The sequence below is a fragment of the Guillardia theta genome, assembly GCF_000315625.1.
Source record: "Guillardia theta CCMP2712 unplaced genomic scaffold GUITHscaffold_21, whole genome shotgun sequence".
Taxonomy (NCBI): Eukaryota; class Cryptophyceae; order Pyrenomonadales; family Geminigeraceae; genus Guillardia; species Guillardia theta.
In genome coordinates, this window is record NW_005434653.1 from 654,143 (window position 1) to 676,128 (window position 21,986).

General features: G+C 56.4%; 9 protein-coding genes across 9 annotated transcripts; 5 read left to right on the top strand and 4 right to left on the bottom strand.

Annotated features, from left to right (window-relative positions):
• Positions 1 to 305: 305 nt before the first annotated feature.
• On the top strand, positions 306 to 1,444 carry GUITHDRAFT_68705 (hypothetical protein; the record flags this gene model as incomplete). Its single annotated transcript, XM_005835520.1, has 7 exons — positions 306 to 431; positions 584 to 641; positions 695 to 922; positions 988 to 1,108; positions 1,129 to 1,198; positions 1,242 to 1,297; positions 1,345 to 1,444. Coding segments are annotated over 7 exons (759 nt in total), but the record flags the coding sequence as incomplete, so codon positions are not given.
• Positions 1,445 to 1,630: 186 nt separating this feature from the next.
• Positions 1,631 to 2,745, bottom strand: GUITHDRAFT_105743 (hypothetical protein; the record flags this gene model as incomplete). The annotated part of the gene is made up of 8 exons (XM_005835521.1): positions 1,631 to 1,696; positions 1,748 to 1,794; positions 1,839 to 1,902; positions 1,946 to 2,009; positions 2,058 to 2,120; positions 2,212 to 2,315; positions 2,358 to 2,411; positions 2,557 to 2,745. 8 exons carry the CDS (start codon positions 2,743 to 2,745, stop codon positions 1,631 to 1,633), a joined length of 651 nt encoding a protein of 216 aa, XP_005835578.1.
• Positions 2,746 to 3,174: 429 nt separating this feature from the next.
• GUITHDRAFT_159492 (hypothetical protein) lies at positions 3,175 to 4,056 on the bottom strand (the record flags this gene model as incomplete). The annotated part of the gene is made up of 1 exon (XM_005835522.1): positions 3,175 to 4,056. One exon carries the CDS (start codon positions 4,054 to 4,056, stop codon positions 3,229 to 3,231), a length of 828 nt encoding a protein of 275 aa, XP_005835579.1. The 3' UTR covers positions 3,175 to 3,228.
• A 784-nt stretch (positions 4,057 to 4,840) lies between these two features.
• On the top strand, positions 4,841 to 9,007 carry GUITHDRAFT_93634 (hypothetical protein; the record flags this gene model as incomplete). The annotated part of the gene is made up of 19 exons (XM_005835523.1): positions 4,841 to 4,944; positions 4,989 to 5,088; positions 5,203 to 5,243; positions 5,356 to 5,406; positions 5,446 to 5,549; positions 5,591 to 5,659; positions 5,706 to 5,808; positions 5,885 to 5,962; positions 6,006 to 6,078; positions 6,132 to 6,175; positions 6,367 to 6,426; positions 6,478 to 6,569; positions 6,682 to 8,085; positions 8,190 to 8,245; positions 8,287 to 8,341; positions 8,384 to 8,438; positions 8,548 to 8,604; positions 8,649 to 8,672; positions 8,717 to 9,007. Coding segments are annotated over 19 exons (2,603 nt in total), but the record flags the coding sequence as incomplete, so codon positions are not given.
• GUITHDRAFT_105746 (hypothetical protein) lies at positions 8,971 to 10,484 on the bottom strand (the record flags this gene model as incomplete). Its single annotated transcript, XM_005835524.1, has 3 exons — positions 8,971 to 9,009; positions 9,057 to 9,641; positions 9,735 to 10,484. 3 exons carry the CDS (start codon positions 10,482 to 10,484, stop codon positions 8,971 to 8,973), a joined length of 1,374 nt encoding a protein of 457 aa, XP_005835581.1.
• A 675-nt stretch (positions 10,485 to 11,159) lies between these two features.
• On the top strand, positions 11,160 to 14,556 carry GUITHDRAFT_105747 (hypothetical protein; the record flags this gene model as incomplete). Its single annotated transcript, XM_005835525.1, has 23 exons — positions 11,160 to 11,267; positions 11,334 to 11,512; positions 11,560 to 11,594; positions 11,650 to 11,705; positions 11,746 to 11,852; positions 11,903 to 11,951; positions 12,005 to 12,196; positions 12,243 to 12,294; positions 12,339 to 12,367; positions 12,419 to 12,465; positions 12,505 to 12,595; positions 12,639 to 12,676; positions 12,869 to 12,940; positions 12,984 to 13,030; positions 13,079 to 13,122; positions 13,480 to 13,527; positions 13,568 to 13,626; positions 13,712 to 13,749; positions 13,795 to 13,847; positions 13,897 to 13,947; positions 13,999 to 14,039; positions 14,115 to 14,190; positions 14,515 to 14,556. 23 exons carry the CDS (start codon positions 11,160 to 11,162, stop codon positions 14,554 to 14,556), a joined length of 1,554 nt encoding a protein of 517 aa, XP_005835582.1.
• A 718-nt stretch (positions 14,557 to 15,274) lies between these two features.
• Positions 15,275 to 16,381, top strand: GUITHDRAFT_157502 (hypothetical protein; the record flags this gene model as incomplete). The annotated part of the gene is made up of 1 exon (XM_005835526.1): positions 15,275 to 16,381. The coding sequence occupies one exon, from the start codon at positions 15,275 to 15,277 to the stop codon at positions 16,379 to 16,381; it is 1,107 nt and encodes a 368-aa protein (XP_005835583.1).
• A 62-nt stretch (positions 16,382 to 16,443) lies between these two features.
• On the bottom strand, positions 16,444 to 18,368 carry GUITHDRAFT_159496 (hypothetical protein). The gene is made up of 14 exons (XM_005835527.1): positions 18,293 to 18,368; positions 18,063 to 18,153; positions 17,940 to 18,019; positions 17,831 to 17,896; positions 17,696 to 17,786; positions 17,542 to 17,607; positions 17,433 to 17,496; positions 17,331 to 17,389; positions 17,196 to 17,285; positions 17,095 to 17,148; positions 16,974 to 17,039; positions 16,850 to 16,926; positions 16,556 to 16,649; positions 16,444 to 16,507 (listed from the first exon to the last, which is right to left on the bottom strand). Exons 1-14 carry the CDS (start codon positions 18,352 to 18,354, stop codon positions 16,469 to 16,471), a joined length of 999 nt encoding a protein of 332 aa, XP_005835584.1. The 5' UTR covers positions 18,355 to 18,368; the 3' UTR covers positions 16,444 to 16,468.
• A 1,133-nt stretch (positions 18,369 to 19,501) lies between these two features.
• Positions 19,502 to 21,903, top strand: GUITHDRAFT_162408 (hypothetical protein; the record flags this gene model as incomplete). The annotated part of the gene is made up of 4 exons (XM_005835528.1): positions 19,502 to 20,424; positions 20,610 to 20,928; positions 21,362 to 21,565; positions 21,832 to 21,903. The coding sequence occupies exons 1-4, from the start codon at positions 19,532 to 19,534 to the stop codon at positions 21,901 to 21,903; spliced, it is 1,488 nt and encodes a 495-aa protein (XP_005835585.1). The 5' UTR covers positions 19,502 to 19,531.
• Between the last annotated feature and the right edge of the window lie 83 nt (positions 21,904 to 21,986).

Genomic DNA, 21,986 nt, shown 5'->3' on the forward strand with positions numbered 1-21,986 from the left:
TCATAAAACTATCATCGACTAAATTCTACAGAGGAAGAGCGGGAGGAAGAGAGGGAGAGAGGGAGAGGAAGAGCGGGAGGAAGAGAGGGAGGGAGGGAGGGAGGGAGAGTACCAGAGTTCAGTCTGACTGGCTTTCAGGTCGGGCGCCTGTCAGAACCGGCAGGTCGTCACGATCTGGCATGGGCGAAAATCAAGACTCTTCCAGACAAGTGTCGGTGAGGACGAGCAGGAAGGAAAGGGAATGACACGGTTCTCAGGCTGGAACGAGCGGAGGGGCGATAGTGGCTGAAGGGGGAGCGAAGCTAAGGTATCGGCTTGGGGGATGCGTTGGAGAAGGAGCGACGGGGAAAGTTTACGTGGGTCTCAACGTGTCAACGGGCGATTTGCTCGCAGTCAAACAGATCCACTTTGACAACATCACTCGCGACGAGGTGCGGTCGTATCGTATCTGATTTCCCTCCTCCTGCGCCTGGCTCTCCTCACACACCCCGCTCCCTGCTCCCTGATCGATGTGCTCTCCTTTTCCCTCAAACAAGTTGTCTTCCACTTTGCTCAAACGCTCTGAGCGTGTCGTTGCGTGCAGTTGGCTGCCATCGAACAGGAAATCCTCTTGCTACAGAAGCTTCGGCATGATCACGTCGGTGAGATGGAGGGGCTGAGAGAGGAGCTGAAAGAGGAGCTGAGCCGCTCTCAGTCTCATACATCGCCATCGACATCACTGACACCAACCTCAACATCCTCATGGAGTTTTGTCCGGGCGGGAGCGTCGCTCACCTTCTCAAGGCCTTTGGAGCTCTCGAAGAAGAAGTCTTGCGAGCTTACACTCGTCAGATCATTGAAGGCCTCGATTTCCTCCATCAAAATCAAGTCGTGCACCGGGACATCAAGGCAGCTTTCCCTCTCCTCTGCTTGTCTCCCCTCTGTTTTCTGTTCTCATTTCTTTGTTTGTCTCTCAGGGTGCCAACGTCCTGGTGGCTCACAACGGAGTTTTGAAGATCGCAGACTTCGGGGCGACTATGGTGCTCACGGGGAACAAAACGATGACCGAGGATGGGAAGCAGATCCAAGGAACTCCTTACTGGCATGCCTTCGTCCACGCCCAAGGACCGTTCTAAACCTCGCGAGCAGGATGGCACCGGAAGTCATCAAGCAGGAGGCGTACGGGAGGAAGGCGGATGTTTGGTCCCTGGGCATGACTGTCTGTGACTTGTGGATCTTCTGCATCCTCTGAGAGGTATCAGGTGTTGGAGATGGCGACGGCAAAGCATCCTTGGGAGAAGTTCAACAACAAGTTTGCGTGAGCGCTGCTGAGAGTTTAGCTGGAGTGTTGTGAATGTCATGCAGGGCGATGACGGAGATCGCGTCGGGCTCTTCCCTCCCTGATGTCCCTTCACACCTCTCGCCCTCGTGCAAGGATTTCATCCTCTGCTGCATTCAGAGGTGACGCGTGAGAGGGGCTGAGGACGGCTGACGTGGGAGCAGGGACGTATCCAAGAGAGCCTACTGCTACGACCTGATCAAACACGACTGGCTCGTTGCCCGCTGATCTTCTATTACTCTTGCGCAAAGAGATGCTGCTGGTACTGCTCACGCCGCTTCCGTTCCCTCACACACCCGTCAGTACCACATCTCATGCAGCACGCGGAACCTCGGGAGGTAGAAGACCCAACTTCCGCATTGCAGCTCGTTTGCGTTCCTGGCTGACGTGTGACATGGAGGGAAAGGGAGTGAGAGGGCTGGGCGTCACCTTGGAGTGGAGGGGGTTCTTCTTTGGGGGGACACGAAGAGGAGTATCTGCGCGTATTCGTCAAGTGGTTGAGGCAAGAAAGAAACCTCACCAAGGCTGGGCGCCCTTCTCTTCCCTCCCTTGCTCATGCTCGTGCTTTCCTTCGCCATCCGCATCTGTGCCATGACGTCACCCTTGTCATCCAACGGCTGCATCAACCGCTTCGGGGATCGTCCCCGTCGCCATCGCAGCCTTGGCATACTCGATGGCCTCTGCCAGCTGCCTGTCGCTGGAGGAGCCAGTCATGCCAGCAGCAGGAGGACGCGTCTACCTGATGCGCTTGGGAATGCTCGCGCTTGTGAAGGCGGAGAGGCGATCTCGGCTCACTGTATGTCTGCTCGAGACACCATGAGGTTTGAAGCAGCGCAAAGCGAGCTCGCACATGGCAGCGTCCTGGAAGCAGAAGAGCTTGAACTGCCGGTCACATCAGCTTCGCAGGAGCCTCCATGGCTTCGCTTGCCTTCTTGCTGTAAGGGTTCTTGAGCGATCCTTGGATCAGGATGCCTGGCCATGCAGCGCTATCTTTCACCTGCAGACTGTCAAGGGATGGGAAGGAGAGCGTGCATTTAACCCGAGCCCAGACCACTTCCAGGGGAGGAGGCCTCCTCAGCCTTGCGCCTCCGATCTACATGCATCTTAGGTTGGACAGACGTGAAGAGGAGAGAGGAACTTCAATCCATTCATCTTCCTCTTCTGTTCCTCCCACATAATGAACAAGAACCTGCGAGGAATGGTTGGCCAACATCACCACACCTTCAAACCCATCTCACCGAGTCTCCCTCGCGCGCCTTGATGTTGGCATCCCACCATTCCCCGTCGAACTCAACCTCCACTGCGAATCCCTGCCCTTGTTTCAACTGCGACAACTCCAGAAAAGCGCAAACACACCACTTGCCACGGGTCCTCAGAGTTTGGTAGAGAGGATTCGGATCCTCCGTCCTCTCCCTCGCCTGTTCCATCTCTGGCTTCGGCTGCTTTCTTCCCTCTCCCCTCTTCCCTCTCCCCTAGTCCATGTTCGTGTTCCTGTCGCTGTTCATTCCCTTCGTTGACTCTGCTATCCCCCCCATCTCCGTCTCTCTCTCCCTCGTCTTCTGCTGTCACTCCCGCCATGTCGTCTCCTTTCTCCGTCGCCATCCCTTCCGCCTGCACCAACTAGTAGGGCTCAGGTAGGGCTCAAGGCTGGGAGTGGACGGGCGCGGGCCCGGCCGGCGTTGCCCGGCCCGGCATTGGCAGCCTGACTCCGAGGCAGCAGCACTGTGCCAGTGTAACTAGAGTCCGGCGAGCCGCTGCTCAGCGGCTAGTACTGTCACGCCAACGACATGACAGTACTCAAGTTTGTGTTGAAGGTGTGTGTGTATGTGCGTATGTGTGACTGTATGCTTGACTCTGATCATCTTTTACTGCTATGAAGCCGTTCAAACGGTTCAGCCCGGCCCGACATGTCACATGGAGCGAGTTGGATCCCAGCCGGTGGTCATGTAGCAGTCCCAAGACTTCATCTTCACCAGATCCTCCTCGGACAGTTCAAACGAGTCCACCTGCATGTTCTCCTTTATCCTCGCGGGGTTCGTCGATTTCGGTATGGTCACAAAGCCCTGTTGCAGCGACCACTTGATGAGCACTTGCGCTGGCGTACACTTGTGCTTGCTTGCCAGGGTGAGAACCTCTGCGTCTGCCATCTTGGAGGCCTTTGCTAAGGGCGAGTATGCTGTCAGCACGATCCCTTTCTCCGTGCAATACGCCACCAGCTCCTTCCGAGCCAGCCACGGGTGCAACTCTACCTGGTTGGTAGCCGGCAGAGTCTTGAAGTGCTTCTCTAACTCCTCCAAGTGGTGTATCCCATAGTTGCTCACTCCTATGCTTCGAGCTAGTCCTGCGGCCTTGGCGTCTTCGAGAGCTCGCCACTGCTCTAGACGGTTCTTCTTGTCGTTGGGAGAGTGGATGAGGTACATGTCGACATAGTCCATCCCGAGCCTCCTCAGCGAGTCCTTGAGCGCCTTCATCGTTCCCTCATAGTCATATCCCGACGCTCCCATGCTCGCAAGCTTAGTAGTTACAAACACTTGTTCGCGCGGCAGCCCAGACGCGCGGATCGCCTCCCCCACGCTCTCCTCGTTGCGGTAGTAGGCGGCTGTGTCGATGTGGCGGTAGCCCAACTGTAGGGCTGTGAGCACAGCATGGAAGGTGGTGGGTCCAGGTTCAGAGCGGAAGACTCCCAGCCCCAGGCGCGGCATGCTCCTCCCGTCGTTGAGAATCTTCGCCCCCTGCATCCTTGCGACAAAGTAGGACCCCTCATCCCCTCTCACCCCTTCAGAGGAAAACAGAAACAAAGCGAACGCTTACAAGGCAAAGGGCACTAGGATCTAGGATGGGACCTTGCCTCCTGCCTCCTGCTCCTGCTCGCTTCTCCCTGCTCCCTGCTCGCTTCTCCCTTCTCCCTTCTCCCTTCTCCCTTCTCCCTTCTCCCTTCTCCCTTCTCCCTTCTCCCTTCTCCCTTCTCCCTTCTCCCTTCTCCCTTCTCCCTTCTCCCTTCTCCCTTCTCCCTTCTCCCTTCTCCCTTCTCCCTGCTCGCTTCTCCCTGCTCCCTTCTCCCTTCTCCCTGCTCCCTGCTCCCTGCTCCCTGCTCCCTTCTCTCTTCTCTCTTCTCTCTTTTCCCTGCTCCCTGCTCCCTGCTCCAGCTGGTGCTGGTGCTGGTTCCCTTAGTCTAGGGTTGCGCTGACGCTGTTCGTTGTCTGAGATGACTGCTTCGTAATGGGTATCATTGTTTTCCTGGCTAGCAGCATAAGGTTTCTGTATTCTCTCAAGTCTCTCGAGCTTAAATTGCTGGATAGAGCATGAGACAGCGAGGGTGAGCGTTAGAATGAGGGGGGGGAGAGGTAGACGGAGGACAAGGAGAGCGGGAGAGAAGGACAAGGAGAGCGAGAAGGACAAGGAGAGCGGGAGAGAAGGACAAGGAGAGCGGGAGAGAAGGACAAGGAGAGCGGGAGAGAAGGACAAGGAGAGCGGGAGAGAAGCGTCTTCATGGGCTTGGAGGCAGGTTACATGTGTTGTTTCAGATGTCAGCGCAACCAGAGCTTCTTCCTGCATGCCTCGTTCCTCGACACTACGACCTCGATATCGACGTGAACCTCAGCGAGTTTGTGTTTGCTGGGAGAGTGGTGCTGCCTCGTGATGGCAACCAGCGAGACTGACAGCGAGACAGCAAATCACGGCTGAGGTGAAGGAGGAGACAGACGTGATCGTGCTACATGCTCTTGACATCACCATCAAATCGGTTCAAGTCACTTCCTCCGATGGCTCAGGTCGAAACTTCATTGCTCGGACTTCCTCTCCCCTCCTTCTCCTCGGCTCCTTTTCCCTTCCTCTTGGCCTCTGCTCGCTAACCCAGTCTGACCTCGTCTCACGCCACCTTTCAGTCACTCGGCCCATCAGTCAGCCGCTGATCTCGCTCGCGCAGGCAAGCCTCACCTGCTCTTTCTGTCTATCTCAGACTGCATACAACCGGCTACATACCCCCCTATGTCCCCCCCTGCCCTCCCTGCCCCTCCCCTTCTCTGAGCCTTGGTCAGACTCAACCGCGAAAGCTTCACAAGTGCGACGGCGTCACCTCATTCTCTGAGGTCTTCGACTCGCCTGCATCTCCAGCTGACGCAGCTCAGGACACCATCTCCATCCAGCTGGAGCGGAAGCTTGCGTGTGGTGAGGTTGTGCTGGACCTGAGCTACGACGGGGAGCTCAACAGCAACATGTGCGGCTTCTACAGGTGAAGCTGGAGGAGATGGGGGGGAGCTGAAGGAGCAGCAGGTCTAAGGCGCTCATAGACGGGAAGGAGGAGTACATGGCCGTGACGCAGCACGAGCCGACGGACTGCCGGTGAGCTGGTCCCCTGCTGGCGGGGCAGTCACTGCTCCTCATGCAGACGAACTCTTCCTTGCTTCGACGAGCCGGCGCTGAAAGCTTCCTTCGACGTGACGCTGCGAGTGCCTGCACACCTGACGGCTTTGAGCAACATGCCCGTGAAGGTGAGAGACTAGAGGGCTGCCGACTGTCTCCTGTCCTCCATCCTCCCCTCCTCACTGCTCACTCGCTCTCCCACAGGACGAGATTGTAGAGGCTGATCGCAAAGTCGTTCGGTTTGAACGCACTCCTCGCATGTCGACGTATCTCCTCGCCATGGTGACCTTCTCTCGTCGCCTTCCCCCCCTCATCTCCGCCTCAGGCTGTCGGACGACTGGAGCACGTGGAGGGAACGACCAAGAAAGGAGTCAAGTACCGAGTCTACGCTTGCCCTGGTCGCCCCCCCCCCCCCCCTCCACGTTTTCTCTTCTCATTGACTGCGTGGCAGGTGTGACGAATCAATGTCTCTTTGCCCTCGATGTTGGCATGAAGGTTTCAGTCCCCACAAGCTCCTCATGTTCCCCGTCCACTTCTTTCTGCTACCTCCACCTCCACCTCCACCTCCACCTCCACCTCCACCTCCACCTCCACCTCCACCTCCACCTCCACCTCCACCTCTCCCTCACCCTCTACCTCTCTCTCACCCTCCACCTCCACCTCTCCCTCACCCTGGCTCTCGTCAGGTCCTCGACTTCTTTTCCGATTACTTCGGTATTTCCTATCCGCTTCCAAAGCTCGACATGGTGAGCATGTGAAGCTTTCAGCTGTTTCCTCGCCAGCTCACGAGCTCTCAGATCGCTCTGCCTGACTTCGCTGCCGGCGCAATGGAGAACTGGGGGCTCATCACGTACAGAGAGGCGAACCTGCTGATCGATGAGGTTAACAGGTGTGGCTCCTTGCCCACCCTCCCGCCTCCCGCCTCCTCCCTCCTCGTCTTCCTCCCTCCTCTTCGCTACCCCCCCTCCTCCTTCCGTCTTCTCACGCTCGGCTCTTCTCAGTCCTCTCGTCACGAAGCAGCGGGTGGCGTACGTGGTGGCGCACGAGCTGGCGCATCAGTGGTTCGGGAACCTGGTGACGATGAGCTGGTGGACGGACCTCTGGCTCAACGAAGGCTTCGCCACCTGGGTTGGCAACTTCGCCGTCGATCATCTCTACAAGCACTGGGACATCTGGACCCAGTTTGTGAACCAGTACGCCGGCAGAGCACTGCAGCTGGACGCGCTGGAGACGTCGCACGCGATCGAGGTGGAGGTGAAGAGGTCGGGGGAGGTGAACGAGATCTTCGACGAGATCAGCTACTGCAAGGGCGCCGCCTGCATCATGATGCTAACCTCCTTCCTCGGCATGCCCTCCTTCCGCTCCGGCATCTCCTCCTACCTCAACAAGTTCCAGTACGGCAACGCGAGCACGCGAGACCTCTGGGAGTCGCTGACGGAGGCGTCGGGCAAGGACGTGGAGAAGTTCATGGGGCCGTGGACGAGGAACGTCGGATACCCGGTCGTCTTCCTCTCTCGCTCCTCCGGGAAACTCTCCTTCGCCGTCGAGCGCTTCCTCGCCACCGGCAAGGAGGCGCCGGGAAGTGATTGGTGGGTGCCTATGCGGGTGCTGCATTCGTCGGGGAAGGAGGAGCTGCTCGACATCAAGGGGAAGACGCTGGAGGTGGAGGATGCGGAGGGAGGAGGATGGGTCAAGGGAAACCTCCACCAAACCGCCTTCTTCCGTATTCGCTACGATGACGCCCTTCTCGCCCTCCTCGGCCCTGCCATCAGCGAGCTTCGCTTGTCTCCCTCGGACAGGCTTGGCGTCCAGGCAGATGCCTTCGCGTTGGCTCGAGCAGGCAAGATGAGGACCGACCGTGCGCTGGCGCTGGCGATGGAGTACGAGGAGGAGGAGGACTTCACGGTGTGGGCTGACTTGCTTGGTTCGCTGGCGGATGTGATGAGCACATGGGCAAAAGAGGCGGAGTACGAGGGGCTGCAGCAGATGATGGTGAAGCTGCTGCAGAAGATCATGAAGAAAGTTGGATGGGAGGCGAAGGACGGGGAAGGCGCGCTCTTCCCCATGCTCCGCCCCCTCGTGATCCTCAACCTCGGGCGGAATGGCGACGAGGAGGTGGCGGCGGAAGCGAGGAGGAGGATGAAGGGCGGGTGGAAGAGCGTTGCAGCGGATCTTAGGTACGCAGTCTACGCGACAGTGGTGGGGACAGGAGGAGCAGAAGAGTTCGAGGTGGTGAAGCGAGTGTTCCTCGAGGCGGAGATGTCGGACGAGAGGAACCGAGCCATGCGCGCCCTCTGCGCTACTAGGGAGGAGAAGCTGATGGACCAGGTGCTGGCCATGACCCTCGACGGTTCCATCCGATCTCAAGACGTCTTCTACGTTTTCGGCAGCCTTTCTGCCAACAGGTGATGATGATCAATAATGATGATGATGATGATGATCAATAATGATGATGATGATGATGATGATGAGGAACACCTAGCTGCAAGATAGGTCTAACTGTAATCAGGGTGGGGATGGACGTTGCCTGGCGCTTCTTGCAAGCGAACTGGAGCAAGATCTCAGGTGAAGGAGAGGAGAAGGGCGTCGAGACTGAAGGCATGCAGGCATGTTCCCTTCCGGGCAGCCGCCACTTGCTCGCATCATCAAGACAACCGTCAGGTCTTCCTGCTGCTGCAAAGCTGCGTCTTACGGTTGTCTCAGCTCGTTCGCATCTGAGGAGCGCGCAGCTGAGGTGGAGGCTTTCTTTGCAGACAAGGTGAGGGCATGAGAGAGCGGGAGAGGAGGAGGAGGAGGAGAACCAGAAGGTTGACAGGAGGGGATGCGGAGGGTCAGAAGGGGGCAGGCGAGGCTGAACATCCCGGCAGGAGACTCCAGGAGCGGAGATGTCGCTGAAGCAGGCGCTTGAGACCATCCGGATGAATGTGAGCGTCTTGTCATCTCCTCCTCCTCCTCTGACTGCTTGCAGGCTGCATGGCTGCAGCGAGATCGGGTAGAGTGTGAGGGGGGCAGGGAGCGCGTGACGATGACGTGCAGGACGTGGTGGGAAGTTGGCTGGCCTCCAAGTAGTTGGACCCCAGGTGGAGGGAGAAGCCCTCGCTTCACTGAGAGTGTAGGAGAGGACAAGGCAGAAAGATTGGATCCTGAAACCGTGTCGGAAGCCTGCAAGAGGAATGACAATCAGCAGCAGCAGCAGCAGATGATGATGATGATGATGATGATGACGACGACGACGATTGTCATGATGATTGTCATGGTGATTGTGATATGATGATGACGACAATTAGACGTTACCCAAAGGCCTTGAATACGAACTCATATCTATCTAGCTGCGTTTTCGTCAATTCGTTTTCTCTTTGCATGCAAAGTCACTCACCCTCTCTTGGGTGAATTCGAGCTTCACGTCCTCCAGCAGCTCTCGGGCTGCCTTGGAGTTCTTCTGCGAGTCTTCGCTCATGATCTGCTGCAGCCTCGCCATCATCTCCTCGTGCACTTGTAGCCCGCAGAGCTCAAACAGCGCCTCCGCCACCGCCTGCGGCTTCGCCACCATCTCGTCGTACTTGAGGGAGCGGATCCACCCGTCGCTCTTGTGCAGCAAGTCCAGCCCCCAGCGCATCATGCTCGTCCAGAACACGCAGACGTCCATGGCTGGCGCGTGCATGGTGCGACAGAAGCCGAGCGAGGTCAGCCAGGCGAGACGTCGCGGCACCAGCGCGAACCAGCGCCATCGCATCTGCCAGCACTGCCTCCAGAGCGCGTGATCGCGAGAGCTGCGCATGCTCACCCATAGGAGGACGAGCTGGTCCTTGAGCGAGTAGAGCCGCCAGTGTGGCTTGAGCTTCTCAACATAGGGATCGTTGTTGATGCTGAAGGTCTTGAAGAAGGAGGCGACAGAGGGCTTAGCATCGCGATAGAGAAAGATTGCCTTGGAATCCGGGAACGAATCGCGGAAGGTTTCAGCCTTCAGGAGCGTGTAAGGAACCGGTGAGGACGAGGAGAGAAGAGTAAAGGAGAGGAGAGGAGAGGAGAGGAGAGGAGAGGAGAGAGGATTTACCAAGCACATTGATGTCGTGATGGTCTTGATACAGACTACTTGCTGCCCTATGAAGTCCTTAAGCATCAACTTCGTTACGGCCTCCATCAGTTGCCGCGTATCCTTTCTGCCATAATCGCCACAATCCGGGCGGGCATGCGAGGGAGCGAGGAGGCGAGACAAGTTGAAGAGCGCGGCAGGCTCGGAGATGGTCACCACGCTCGGGTGAAGGTGAAGCAGCTGCGTGAGGAGCGTCGAGCCGCATCGCCCCGGGCTCCAGATCATGACGATGCGACATGAGGGAGGAGGCAGATGCTGGGCCACTCGGAGGACTTTGCTGATGGGAACCGAAATGTGAGCTATCGCTTGATCGCTCTGTGCGATCGCAAAGAAGGGGAACTGCTTCGGGTCATAAAGGTTCAGCCCTGGCTTGGTGATCATGAACTGAACATGCGTAAAGAATTGACCCCTTCCGAGCTCGCCACTCCCGAAGCCATGGATAGTGACGTTGCGCCTCTTCAACAAGCTGCGAAAGGTCTCTTCAGAAATTTCCATTTCGATGGGAGCGAAGCGAGAGGATTTCGCTTCCTTGACCCTGGAAATCCATCGTTCAAGCTTGGATGCAGACAGCACCCTCATTCCTTCCCACGACGTCACGTGCAACACGATCTTCTCCTTGTCCCGTCTCCCTCTAGCCACCTGCGCCTGCATGCGCCTCCATCCCACCATCGCCACCACCGTCGCCGCCCCCACCGCTACCCATCTTAGCATGACAAGGAGCAGGCAGAATCCGAACATGACCCTCCCCCTTCCCCACTAAGTACCCACCCCTCTACCAAGTACCCACCCCTTCCATATCATGACCACCCCTGCAAAGCCCTCTCGCTCTATTTCGAGTGAATGACCTACCCCGGTACTCCCTAGGCCAGCAGCTGGGCCCGCCTCGGACTCAACTCTGAGGCAGACTCGACAACCTTGCTTTCTCCCATGCTTGTGGAACCGGTCTGAACATGCAGGGGCGAGGAGGAGGAGGAGGAGGAGGAGGAGGAGGAGGAGGACGGGGGAAAGAAGCGCGAGGAAAAGGGGAAGGATGCGAACGAAGAAGAGGATTCGCTCATCATGGGCGAATAGCTGTTCTCAGATGCGGCAAAGGTGGTCGAGGACGAGAGCAGCTAGCTCTCGCATTTGGACTCTCTCTCCTCGCAGTAGAGGGAGGAGTGGGAGGAAGGTGGGAGGCAGGTCGGTCAATCTCATGGAGAAACGACATCTGTTGCTGCTCTCGCCGAGGAGTTGTAGAGGAAGCACCGATTCACAGGTCACAAAGAAGCGTCTGGTTGGAGGTAGACAGGGGGCGCGAGCAAGGTGGAGGTGGAGGATTATTGCTGGACAGGAGGAGGGGCGGGGGAGACGCGGCATGCCTGGAAGGTGAAGGTCAAACCAGAGCAGATGAAGAGCCTCAACGACATGGACGCAGGTAGCGAAAGGAATGAGCGCGTGGACGCGTGGGAGCAGCATGTGTCGAAACGATTCGGACGCAAGTACTGGTTCAACAAGGTGAGGCCTCGCGTGTTGTCGGGTCGCTAAGAGCTGGTGAAGCTGACAGGAGAAACAAGATGGAAGGCTCCTCGACAAGAGGATGAGAACCCCAGGAAGAAAGCGAGAACCTCAAGCGATGAGGCCAAGGAGGAGATGGCTCGCAACCAGTCGCTGGATCGTGAGTCGACGGTGAACGAGGAGAGCTCTTGGCTCCTGCCGTCAACCGAGCTCTTCGAGCAGTTGAATCACTACCAGAAGAAGCTGTGCTGCCATGCTCGCGCCTCGAGCTTCGCTGACTTGCTCCTGTCAGGCGAGGGGAGGGCATCACCGAGACCAACCAGACAGGTGCGTCCATCGCCTTGTCTCCTCTCCTGGCGGCTCCTGACACCGGAGGCTTAAGGGGTGTGGAAGCTTCACTTCTCGAGGAGCCGAGGTCAGCACTTCTGGTTCAACAAGGTGACGCCAGCCCGCTGCCTCTCGTCGCTCACGCCTGCAGGTGACGGGGGAGGCTCGTTGGAATCATCCCAACGAGACCTTCTCCAGCCCTCTCGCAAACAGCTCGGAGCTGCTCAACGGGACGGAAGCAGAGGCTGAGCAAGACACGTGCGATGCCTGCCATGGCTTGTCGGCATGTACATGATTGAAATGTGCAGAGAGGTTGGGATAGGATCTCTGGGACGCGCAAAGAGCTCCAGGAAGACTGTGCGGGAGAGCTCTGAGGAAGCGGACAGGAGAGATGACTCAGAGGAGAGCAGCAAGGAAGCAGCCAAGGGAGAGAGCTGGAACGAGGCTCGAGAGACATGGCGTGGGGCTTTCGGGCTGAAGCAGCCTGGCAGATGAGGATGCGAGAAGTTATGGAAGCGAAGGCTCGTGCGGGGGATGCGCAAGGGTGCAAGTTCGAACCTCTCAGCAAAGTGTTCGAGGAAGCGCTTGGAAACCTCAAGCAGGTGCTTCACTTTCCTCCTCCATCGATTTTTGACTGTATGGGGTAAGGAGAGCGAAAGACCAGAAGTGCATCTGCGCGAGCGAGCGCGAGCAGCGATGGGTAGGAGGTGAACGTAGCGAGACTGGCTGACTCTCGTCCCGCAGAAGCTTTCAACCCTATAAGAGACGCTCAGGTGCGAGTCCTCCGGACCCTCTCGATCCTCCTCGAGTTACTCTGCTGACAGTACGGAGCTTTCATCGGCCCCGAGCTTGGCCCGACCTTCATGAGACGGTGATGACAGCCAGCGCAACTGCGAGTGACTTTGAGCAGAGTGTCAAGCACCGCGCCTATCGCAGAAGGAGCGAAGATTTACTTCGACTCGGACCACAAAGAGTTTGAAAAGTACAAGGAGAAAGCCAAGGTGCCGCCTCGCCTCTCCTGCCTTTGTCACCCTGCTGCTCCAGGCGATCGCCAAGCTGAATGGAGGATTCTTCCATCGGACGTGAGGAGGAGGAGGGGAGAGAGTGGGCGGGGGGGGGGGTTGGGGAGGAGGAGGAGGAATCTTTCAACATGAAAGACAATCAACAGGCAATGGGACAACACGGCGCAAGCGAGGCCGGAAGCCCGCCTCCTCTGGTTCACCTGCTGGTGATCCTCCTCTTGTTTGAGAGCTCTCGATGACGTAGAGGAGCAGCAAGAGCCATCAGTTCCTCACGTCCCTCTCCGACCTCGAGACCCAGCAAGTTCAAGAGCCCAAGATAAACTGGTCGGCGCACGTGCAGGAGGAGGTTTCATCTCAGGCCTTGCAGGTGTCCCAAGTGTGCCAAGGAGGAGAAATTCAACAAAGTTGACGAATGTGAGGGAGAGCCAAAGTCCTCCTCGTCCCTGACCCTTTGCTTCTCAGTTGGCCATCACATCGACGCGTCATGGGCTGACTTCTTCGAGCGGGTTCGCTCGCTCCGGTCCTTTCCTCCTCCTCCTCCTCCCTGCCGATCTGGTTGACTTGTGGTGAAGACCCAAAGACTACATGAACAACGAGGAGAGGAGTGCTGAGGCTCAAGCAAGACTCTTCCAGAAGGCTCGCGAGCAGGCATGCTGCATCTCGCCGCCTCATCCTCGACTTCCTTCTCCTTCTCCTGCTTCTGCTGCTCGTCCTCCTCCTCCTTCCCCAACATCCTCTTCAAAATCGTATTCCCTCCTCGTCAGTCTCTTCGCCATGAGCCTTCACGTACCTGCCCTGGCTTTGCCTCCAACTCCCTCCATCATGCTTCCCTTGTCTTTTTGTTTGACCTCCAGCCTCCGCAGATTCAGAGCGACGACTTCAACCTGGAGGACTTTTGGAAGGACGAGGAGGTGCTGCTGCTGGCCCCCTTCACCTCTAATCCTCTGCTAGACCGACTTCAAACCGTTTCCCAAACCTTCTTCGGATCAGCAGATGCCAAAGCCAGCCATGTGCGCACGAGGAGGAGGAGGAGGAGGAGGAGGAGGAGGAGGAGGAGGAGGAGGAATGGGTGAAAAGCGGCTAAAATTGCAGCAGGCATCAGAATGAAGAGGACGTCAAGAACCTTTCACCTGGTGAGAGGTCGCAGCTCTCCTGCTCGTTTCTTACCGCCTGCTCAGTCGAAGAGGTCGAGAGGATCATGCAGGTCCTCAAGGACAAGTCCGACATTCCGGTCAGCCTGACCTGCATGCTCCTTTGCGCGTCCTCACCCGCAACTCAAGATCCATAGCTTCACCGCTAGCGAACTCTGCCTGCTGCTGGGGATCAAAGTGGTGAGTCTTGAGGGTGATGGTGCAGGAGGATGAACTCAGCAACTGTGACAGAGCAAGATGAACGACCCTGACCTGCTGAGGAAACGCTACCGGTGATGCCTGCTGCTGCTGCTGCTGCTGCTGCTGCTGCTGCTGCGGTCTCTACCCATCACTTGACGCTCCTTCAGTCGTCTCGTTCTCATCCTCCATCCCGACAAGAACAGACACGAGAGTGCAAAGGATGCCTTCACTGCTGTGCAGCAGGTGAGCCCAATCCCGGTTCCTTGCCACGCCTTCTCTTTCTCTTCTCTTCTCTTTCTCTTCTCTTCTCTTCTCTTCTCTTCTCTTCTCTTCTCTTCTCTTCTCTTCCTCTCTTCTCCTCTCCTCTCCCCCTCTCCTCCCTTTTCTTTCTTCTCCCCTCTGCTCTGCTCTGCTCTGCTCTGGTCTGCTCTTGTCTTGTCTTGTCTTGTCCTGTCTTGTCTTGTCTTGTCTCCCCTCGTCTTGTCCTGTCCTGTCTTGTCTCGTCTCGTCTTGTCTTGTCTTGTCTTGTCTTGTCTTGTCTTGTCTTCTGTTCTCAGCTCTCTGCAGGGTTTTGAGAATTTGGCTTCAATCTTGATGAGAAGGAAGTGAAATGACTAAGGTGAACATTTTTCTTCTTTTGCCAAAATTCAACAAAATTTATTTATCTTGTCAAAAAATGTCCTTCTTCACCGAATTTTCTTGATCGCAACAATAAGACCACCCCACCCATTCATTTTCACTCTTTTGATGGGAATATGACCCCTACTTGAGCGCAACGTCGGCCCCTGTTCTCTTTTGCACCCTTATCACCCAACCCCTCAGATGAAAATTTGAATTTGAAGTACCCCTGATTATAGCCACATCTTTACTGGTGGAATACCAGGTAGTTGAAGTACCCTACCCCCTTACTTTCAATAAGACTCGTTGCAACAAGACAAGGGGGCGAGCAAACAGGGAGAGAGAGAAGAAACGAGAGAGGAGGAGGAAGAGAGAGAGAGAGAGAAGAAACGAGAGAGGAGGAGGAAGAGAGAGAGAGAGAGAAGGATTGTTTCAACAGAAAGATTGAAGGCGAATGAATGGAAGATCAGCCTTTCTTGTCGAGGCAAGGAGCTTTCTTCGTCGATTGACCTATGGCGCACCTCGTCCTTCGCTTTCTGCTCTTGACGTACAACAGAGGAATCATATCCCTTACGCGCCATCTCCGATCGATAGACCACGAGTATCGCTGCTAGCTGAGATCCAAAACTCCCCGGGCGCTCTGTATCGCCTCCTGCGGCCCTTCCAGGAAAAGAGCGTCGACTTGACGAGGATCGAGTCTCGTCCGAGCATGCGAGGCGAGTCTGTCTTTGACATCGCCATCGACTTCTACGGTGACATGCGGGACGATCGGATCTCCGCCGTCCTCCAAGAAGTGAAGGGCAACAGCGCTAACGTGCTCGTCCTCGACCAGAAGCTCGTCCCCTGGTTTCCCCTCCATGTCTCCGAGCTCGATGCCATTGCCACCCGCACACTCGACGCAGGAGCGGAGCTGAAGAGCGATCATCCGGGGTTCCATGACGCGACTTACAGGCAGAGGAGGCAGATGATCGCAAGTCTGGCCAACCAGCACAAGCATGGGAGCCTGCCACCCCTGCTGGAGTACACGGAGGAGGAAATAGCGACTTGGCGCACAGTATACGACAACTTGGAGCCGATGACGAACAAGTTCGCGTGCAGGCAGTACCTGGACATCGTCGCTGAGATGCGGAGTGAAGGAGTTGTGACTCGAGATCGCATACCACAGCAACGAGACGTCTCGGCTTTCCTCGAGGAGAAGACTGGCTTCACTGTCCGCCCTGTCGCTGGCCTCCTTTCCTCCCGCGACTTCCTCAACGGCCTCGCCTTCCGCACGTTCTTCAGCACCCAGTACATGCGCCATCACTCGCTTCCTCTCTACACCCCCGAGCCTGACCTCTGCCACGAGATCATCGGGCACGCCCCCATGTTCGCAGACCCGGACTTCGCCGACTTCTCGCAGGCCATCGGGCTTGCCTCCCTCGGGGCGTCGGAGGAGGACGTGAAGCGGCTTGCCACCTGCTACTGGTTCTCCGTTGAGTTCGGGCTCTGCCGGGAGGAAGGCGAGGTGAAGGCGTACGGGGCGGGCCTGCTGTCATCTTTTGGCGAGCTGGAGTATGCATGCTCGCCCACGAGACCAGCTGGAGGAAAGCTGGAGGCTCCTGCCATCGAGGCATGGGACCCCTGGGTGGCTGCTCATCGGAGTTACCCGATCACTGAGTACCAGCCAACCTACTTCTGTGCTGAGAGCCTCCAAGAAGCCAAGGAGAGGATGCGAGACTTCTGCGAGCAAGGCCTCAAGCGCCCTTTCCATGCTCGCTTCCACGAGCTCTCGCAGTCTGTTTGGGTGGATCGAAACGTCGCGCGATCGCCTCCTTGAGGCGAAGTAAGGAGGGAGCGGACGTTATCTTTGCTAAGTGCGAGTGGAAGGAGAATGAGAGTGAGTGAGTGATAGTTTACAAGAAATTCACCAATCAGCAGCTCGAGACGAAAGTTTCTCCTGCTCCTGCACTCAAGTTCAGTCTCATCCGGCAGCATCCACGTCCTTCTTTACCTGCTCATACTCGATCTCCAGCCTCGCGCCTCCTTTCCTTCGCTTGGAGCTTGGCTTCTTGGTAGGAGGAGCAGGCTTGGCCTTAGAGCTTGGCCTAGAGAACATGTGAGGGGCGGGAGAAGTATAAAGGAAGCAGAGGAAGAATAGGAGAGATCGAAGAATGCTGATAGAACGAGCAAGGAAGAGGAAGAGAGTCAAAGGAACAAAGCTACAAGGTAGAGCAAACATATGGTGCGATGGCAGCCAACATGGAGGATGCAGATCAAGCAGTAAACAGGAAGTGGGAGAAATTACTTAGCTCGCTTTCTTGGTGCTTCTTCCTCCTCCTCTGACTCCTCTGACTCCTCATCCACTCGTGCGTTTCTCCGAGTCTGACAAGATGAACGTCACGTGTCGAGGAGCAGGAGGGTCACCAGACCTTATTCTTGGAGCCCGCGTCTTCAATGTCGTCCATATCCTCATCATCCGAGTAATCTTCGACAAACTGACAAAGAATGAGACAAGCTGCTTCATCAACCATTCCTTCTTCCACTGCTTACTTGCTTCGATCCGAATCCAAATTCCTCCTCCTCCTCTTCATCTTCATCCCAGTCCTGAGACAAAATTTCAAGGTGAATCCACAATGCACTTGTTGCGTTACCTCGTAATCCTCCTCCTCGTCTTCCTCTTCTCCTTCTCCCTCCTCCTCATCTTCGTTGTATTCCTCCTCGTCTTCGACCAGCGCCTCCTCCTGCTCCCTCCATCAGCAGACGTGATTACTTCTACCTCCTGGCACCTCATCGAGAGCGTTGGAATATTCCTTCATGGGGAAGTTGTAGATATCGCCGTACGTGCCTTCGTCTCTCTTACTTCACCTCGCACATCACTCCTGTTTCACCTGATCGCAATCGCTCCAGCAGCTCCTTCTCGATCGCTCCTTCGATGTTCGCTGCACGCAGAGCCTGACACAGGCTTCAACGAGCATGATGTCACTGCAGCAAGTCGACCTTGGCTTCTCGGTTTCTCTCTCTCTTCTCAACTTTCTTGTGAACACCAACCAGCTTTGGCCTCACCTGTTTGAGTGTAGAGTGAGGGCCAAGAAGTTCACACAGAGGAACTAGGGAAGGAAAGGAGGGGAAGGAGGAGGGCGTCATGACAGACCTGTAGCGACAACTTTCGCATGCGGATGAGGTATTGGGTGATCTTTGTGAGACGCTGTTTGCACTTGTGCACCAGGAAGTTGGGCCAGTACCTGTCAAGGAGTCAGGGCCAGCAGGCAGACCCTCATCCCGTCACTTGAGGTGCTCGTCGATCTGCTGCAGCGCCTTGGCATAGTTCTTCGACAGCCTGATCTTCTCCCACCTGTCTCGCTTCAGCTCGACACCCAACCTCAAGGTAGTCGCACAAGTTTGCAGGGGAGTGAGCGCGCTCGATGGTCTTGATGTAGAGGATGCACTCGCCGTCCTCCTCGTGGATGGTGGCATACTGCAAGACTTTCAGGGACGATAGGCAACTTGTCGTCGCACACCTGACTGTTGGCAAGAGGACAAGACTGCCTGTTGCACAAGCCGGTCACGTTGTGCTCGTTCCTACAGAAGTTCTGTTCTTTGTCGGTCAACCTGAACGACGATCAGTGAGGCGACATGAGAGCGAGCGAGAGAAAACTTGAGGATCCTCCCCTGCTCCCCGCTCCCCTCCTTGCCCTCGCCATGTCGCCCTCTCTCACAGCCATGCTCGCTCATGCTCTCGCTGGCTCACCTCGCCTTGAAGGAGCAGAACTGCTGGTTGATGGTCTGCCAGATCACCTCGTCGACCTGCATCGCACGTGCCGTCGAACCGAAACTTTGAGACTTTGAGGGGTTGAGAACTCTAAACTTTGAGAGTTTCAAACTTTAAAACTTTGAGACTTTGAGACTTTGAGGTCAAAATTCAGACGTTTACAGGAACTTTTGAAAGCCCTAATTAAAAATATTTTATGTTCTTTTCCTCGAACGGGGTGGGGGTGAAGATGGACCCTAACAATAATAACATGATATCTGATAATTTGTGGGTGGGGTAGGCTTTTTGTAGGGGTGATGTATTCCATTTTTAAAACTAAAAAGGACCATTGGGCAGCACTGTAGAGACTAGTGACCACCCCACCGTCTCAGGTCTTTACCGGTACCTCTGACGCCTCTCGCACCCACTACCCACATCTGATCCACTGAATCACAGTGAAAACCACCCCTACTTCAGCCCACCCCCCACGGGGCCGTTTAGCTCCAACTTCCTGCTCCCCATTCACGTTCCCGTACCCCACCCCCGCCTTGTCCCCATCTAGCTTTATCTTTTGGAGTCTCCAAGAGGCGGTAGGGTATAAAAATATGTGGGTGGGGGTTATCTCTTGAGTACCATGTAAATAAGGAGGTGATCGAAAAGAGAGGGTGGGGTAGGCGAAATGACATAGAAGGGTGGGGTAGGGTATTAGAGGCGTATGATGATGGGATCCATGTCAAGGGAGTCACGGGAGCTGCGGGAAGAGGGTGGGGGAGACGAGCAGAGGAGAGGCGAGGAGAGCAAGAGGAGAGAGAGGGAGAGGGAGAGGGAGAAGATGGGAGAAGGTGGGAGAACAACAGACGTGCTTGAGTGGCCGGCTAGGGAAAGAACAGAATGAGGAAAGATAATCAGGGAACGAACGATAGATGGAAAAGATTCAATGAAGCGCAAGATACGACAAAATGAGTTGAGAGAAGCCAAAGAGAATAAGATTGAAGAAGTCGAGGGATGAAGGGCATGTCAAAATTGCTGAGAATAGGAGATGTTGACGTATCTGTTCTTAGAGATGAGGCCGATCGCGGAAAATCGTTAGCTCAGAGTCTGTACTAGGCTGCAAGTGTAAGAGGCTGCTAGGTCGTAACGAGGCTGAAGATTTTCAAAGGAATGTTGGGAGGAAGGAGGTCGATGTCTCTGACGACTTGCTTGATGCGCAGAAGTTGGATCGACGGAGAGTGACGGGAGATGAGGGTTCTGAATCAGACGACAGTTGACATTGCCAGCGGGTTTGCAGCTGGAGTGAACGTGACGTTGGTGGGGCATCCGTTCGAGACGATCAAAGTTCGCTTGCAGACGCAGCCCTCTCCCCCGCATCACATCTACACGGGCTTCATCGACTGCGTGAGGAAGACTCTCGCGTGGGAGGGCCCGACGGGGCTGTACAAGGGGGTGGCAGCGCCCCTGCTGGGGCAGCTCTTCTTCCGTAGCGCGCTCTTCTGGTCCAACGGCTTCTTCAACCGATGGGCCTCGGACAACGGCAAGAAGACTCCCTCCTACTTCATGTTCGGAGTCGGAGGATCGTTCGCGTGGGCGGTGGGGGCGTTGATCGAGTGTCCCTTGCAGCTAGCCTCATCTCAGATGCAGGTTCAGATCGTCAAGGCGAAGAGCAACGCGGCGTACAAGCCTGAGTTCACGGGAGTGGTCAACTACATCGCTCGCGCTCCCTCCAAGTACGGGGTCAGCGCGCTGTACACGGGGATGGTTCCGCATCTTTGCCGCAACGTGGCAGGAGGTTTCTTTCACTTCGGGAGCTTCGAGTACATCAGACGAGAGTACGCGAAGAGGAAGGGAGTGCCTGTGACTGAGGTTGGGCTGACGGTGAACATGATTGCTGGGTCGGTGGGAGGCTTTCTGTACTGGTCGCTCACCTATCCGGTCGATGTGGTCAAGTCAGCGATGCAGGGAGATTCGCTCGAGAACAAGAAGTACAGGGGTATGGCTGATACTTTCAGCAAGCTGTGGAAGGAGGGAGGAGCTGTGCGCTTCACGCGGGGCCTGTCTGCCTGCCTTCTGCGATCCGTGCCAGCCAATGCTGTGCTGCTGACGACTGCCTTCCGGGTGAAAGAGATCGGGTACAAGTACATAGAGGAGTAGTCTTTCTTGATTGTATGATTTCCTCTCATATTCTTCGAAAAGACTGCAAACCCCCCACGATCAAGCTTCTCTCCATGCCCTCCATCACCTTTCAACCAGCAGTCAACGAGCGCGTGCAACACGCTGCCTGTACCTCCAGCTGCTGCAGCAGCTCCCTGCACTCTTGCAGCTCTTTCCGAGCTGCCGCGTCCGTGTCGAGTCCATCAGCAAGAGAAGTCTGCGGGTATCGTCGGGGTTGGCAAGGAGGAGAGCTTCTCACCTTCAGCCTGCTCACACCATCCATGGCCGGCGCCTCGCTCGCCATCAGCTTATCCATCCACGCGCTGCAGGCGTCCTGGGCCTCGTCAGGCCTACACGTGCCTGTGCCCCTGGCGTACCAGGCATGCGAGGACGGCAGTCTCGTCGGGCATGCTCTCGTGCTGCACGGGAAGCAACTTGGAGGCTGCCGCAGCCGCGTCGGAAACTTTAGCATAATTGACCTGCACTGGGTGAGAAGAGGGAGGGGGTAGAAGGTCGTGACTTGGAAGTTTCTCCACAAAGAGAGGCTGTCGCTCTGCTCTGATTCCTGAAGGTCCCAACGTGACAGGAGGACGAGGAGGACTCAAGTCAGACCCTCTGGCGCACGATGGCTTCGAGCGAGCGCCTCTGCTCCTTGAGCATCCGCCGGTAGTTGACGAGCTAGTCTCCTATCAGCGAGGAGTGCTCATAGGCAACGGGTTCACCTGACAGGCCTCGTGGTACTCGCGCGTCTCTTCCATCACTTTCTCCTTTAAGGTTTCCTCCTGCAGCCCACGCTTGAGTCTGTTCAGACTCACCCCCTCACCTACCTCTCGCCACAGCCGCTGCAGCATTTCTGCTGCTTTCTTCTCTCGGACGGCATGAGCTGCCTGCGCCTTCGACCTCGCGTAGCGCCACTACCAGGTCGTCACTCCCTCCAGCCATCCCTCTGCTGAGGACCTGAAGCCAACGATCGGCGAGCTGGTCGAAGTGAGCTTCTACGTTTGTCTTGTCGTAGAAAGGAGCGGAGGATACTGCAAGGGAATCACATCGCGCAGCAGACATGCAGGAGCACCGGAGGCGGCGGCTGACGGTGGGCGAGCGCTGCTGGCCCGTTGCTTCTCTCTGGTGAGGATGTTAGGTGAGCATGAAGAGAGCGCAGGCTCACTTGACACAAGACATGTCTGTCGACGGGTCCGGCGCAACAAGATTCGACTTCTGATGGCTGCGATCGGCAACGCGTCAACCCAGCAGGACTCACAGCTCGCATGCACCTCTTAGGAGGAAGTTGCGCTTGCTTCTGGGTGGTGGACTGACGCCCGCCTCTGAGAGCTGATGAGACGGGAGTCTGACAAGGCTGATCGTGATGATTCATGGCTGTGAAACGCTTTCAGACTCTCATGCAAGGCAATGAGACGTCGCTGCCTGGCGAGCAGCTTTCGATTTTGGTCTTGGTCGAGCTTTGACTTGGCTTGTCCATGGTTTGAGGAGCTGCAGGGTCATGGGACTCAACATGTCGAAACAGTGAACATGTCAAAAGTACCAGGAG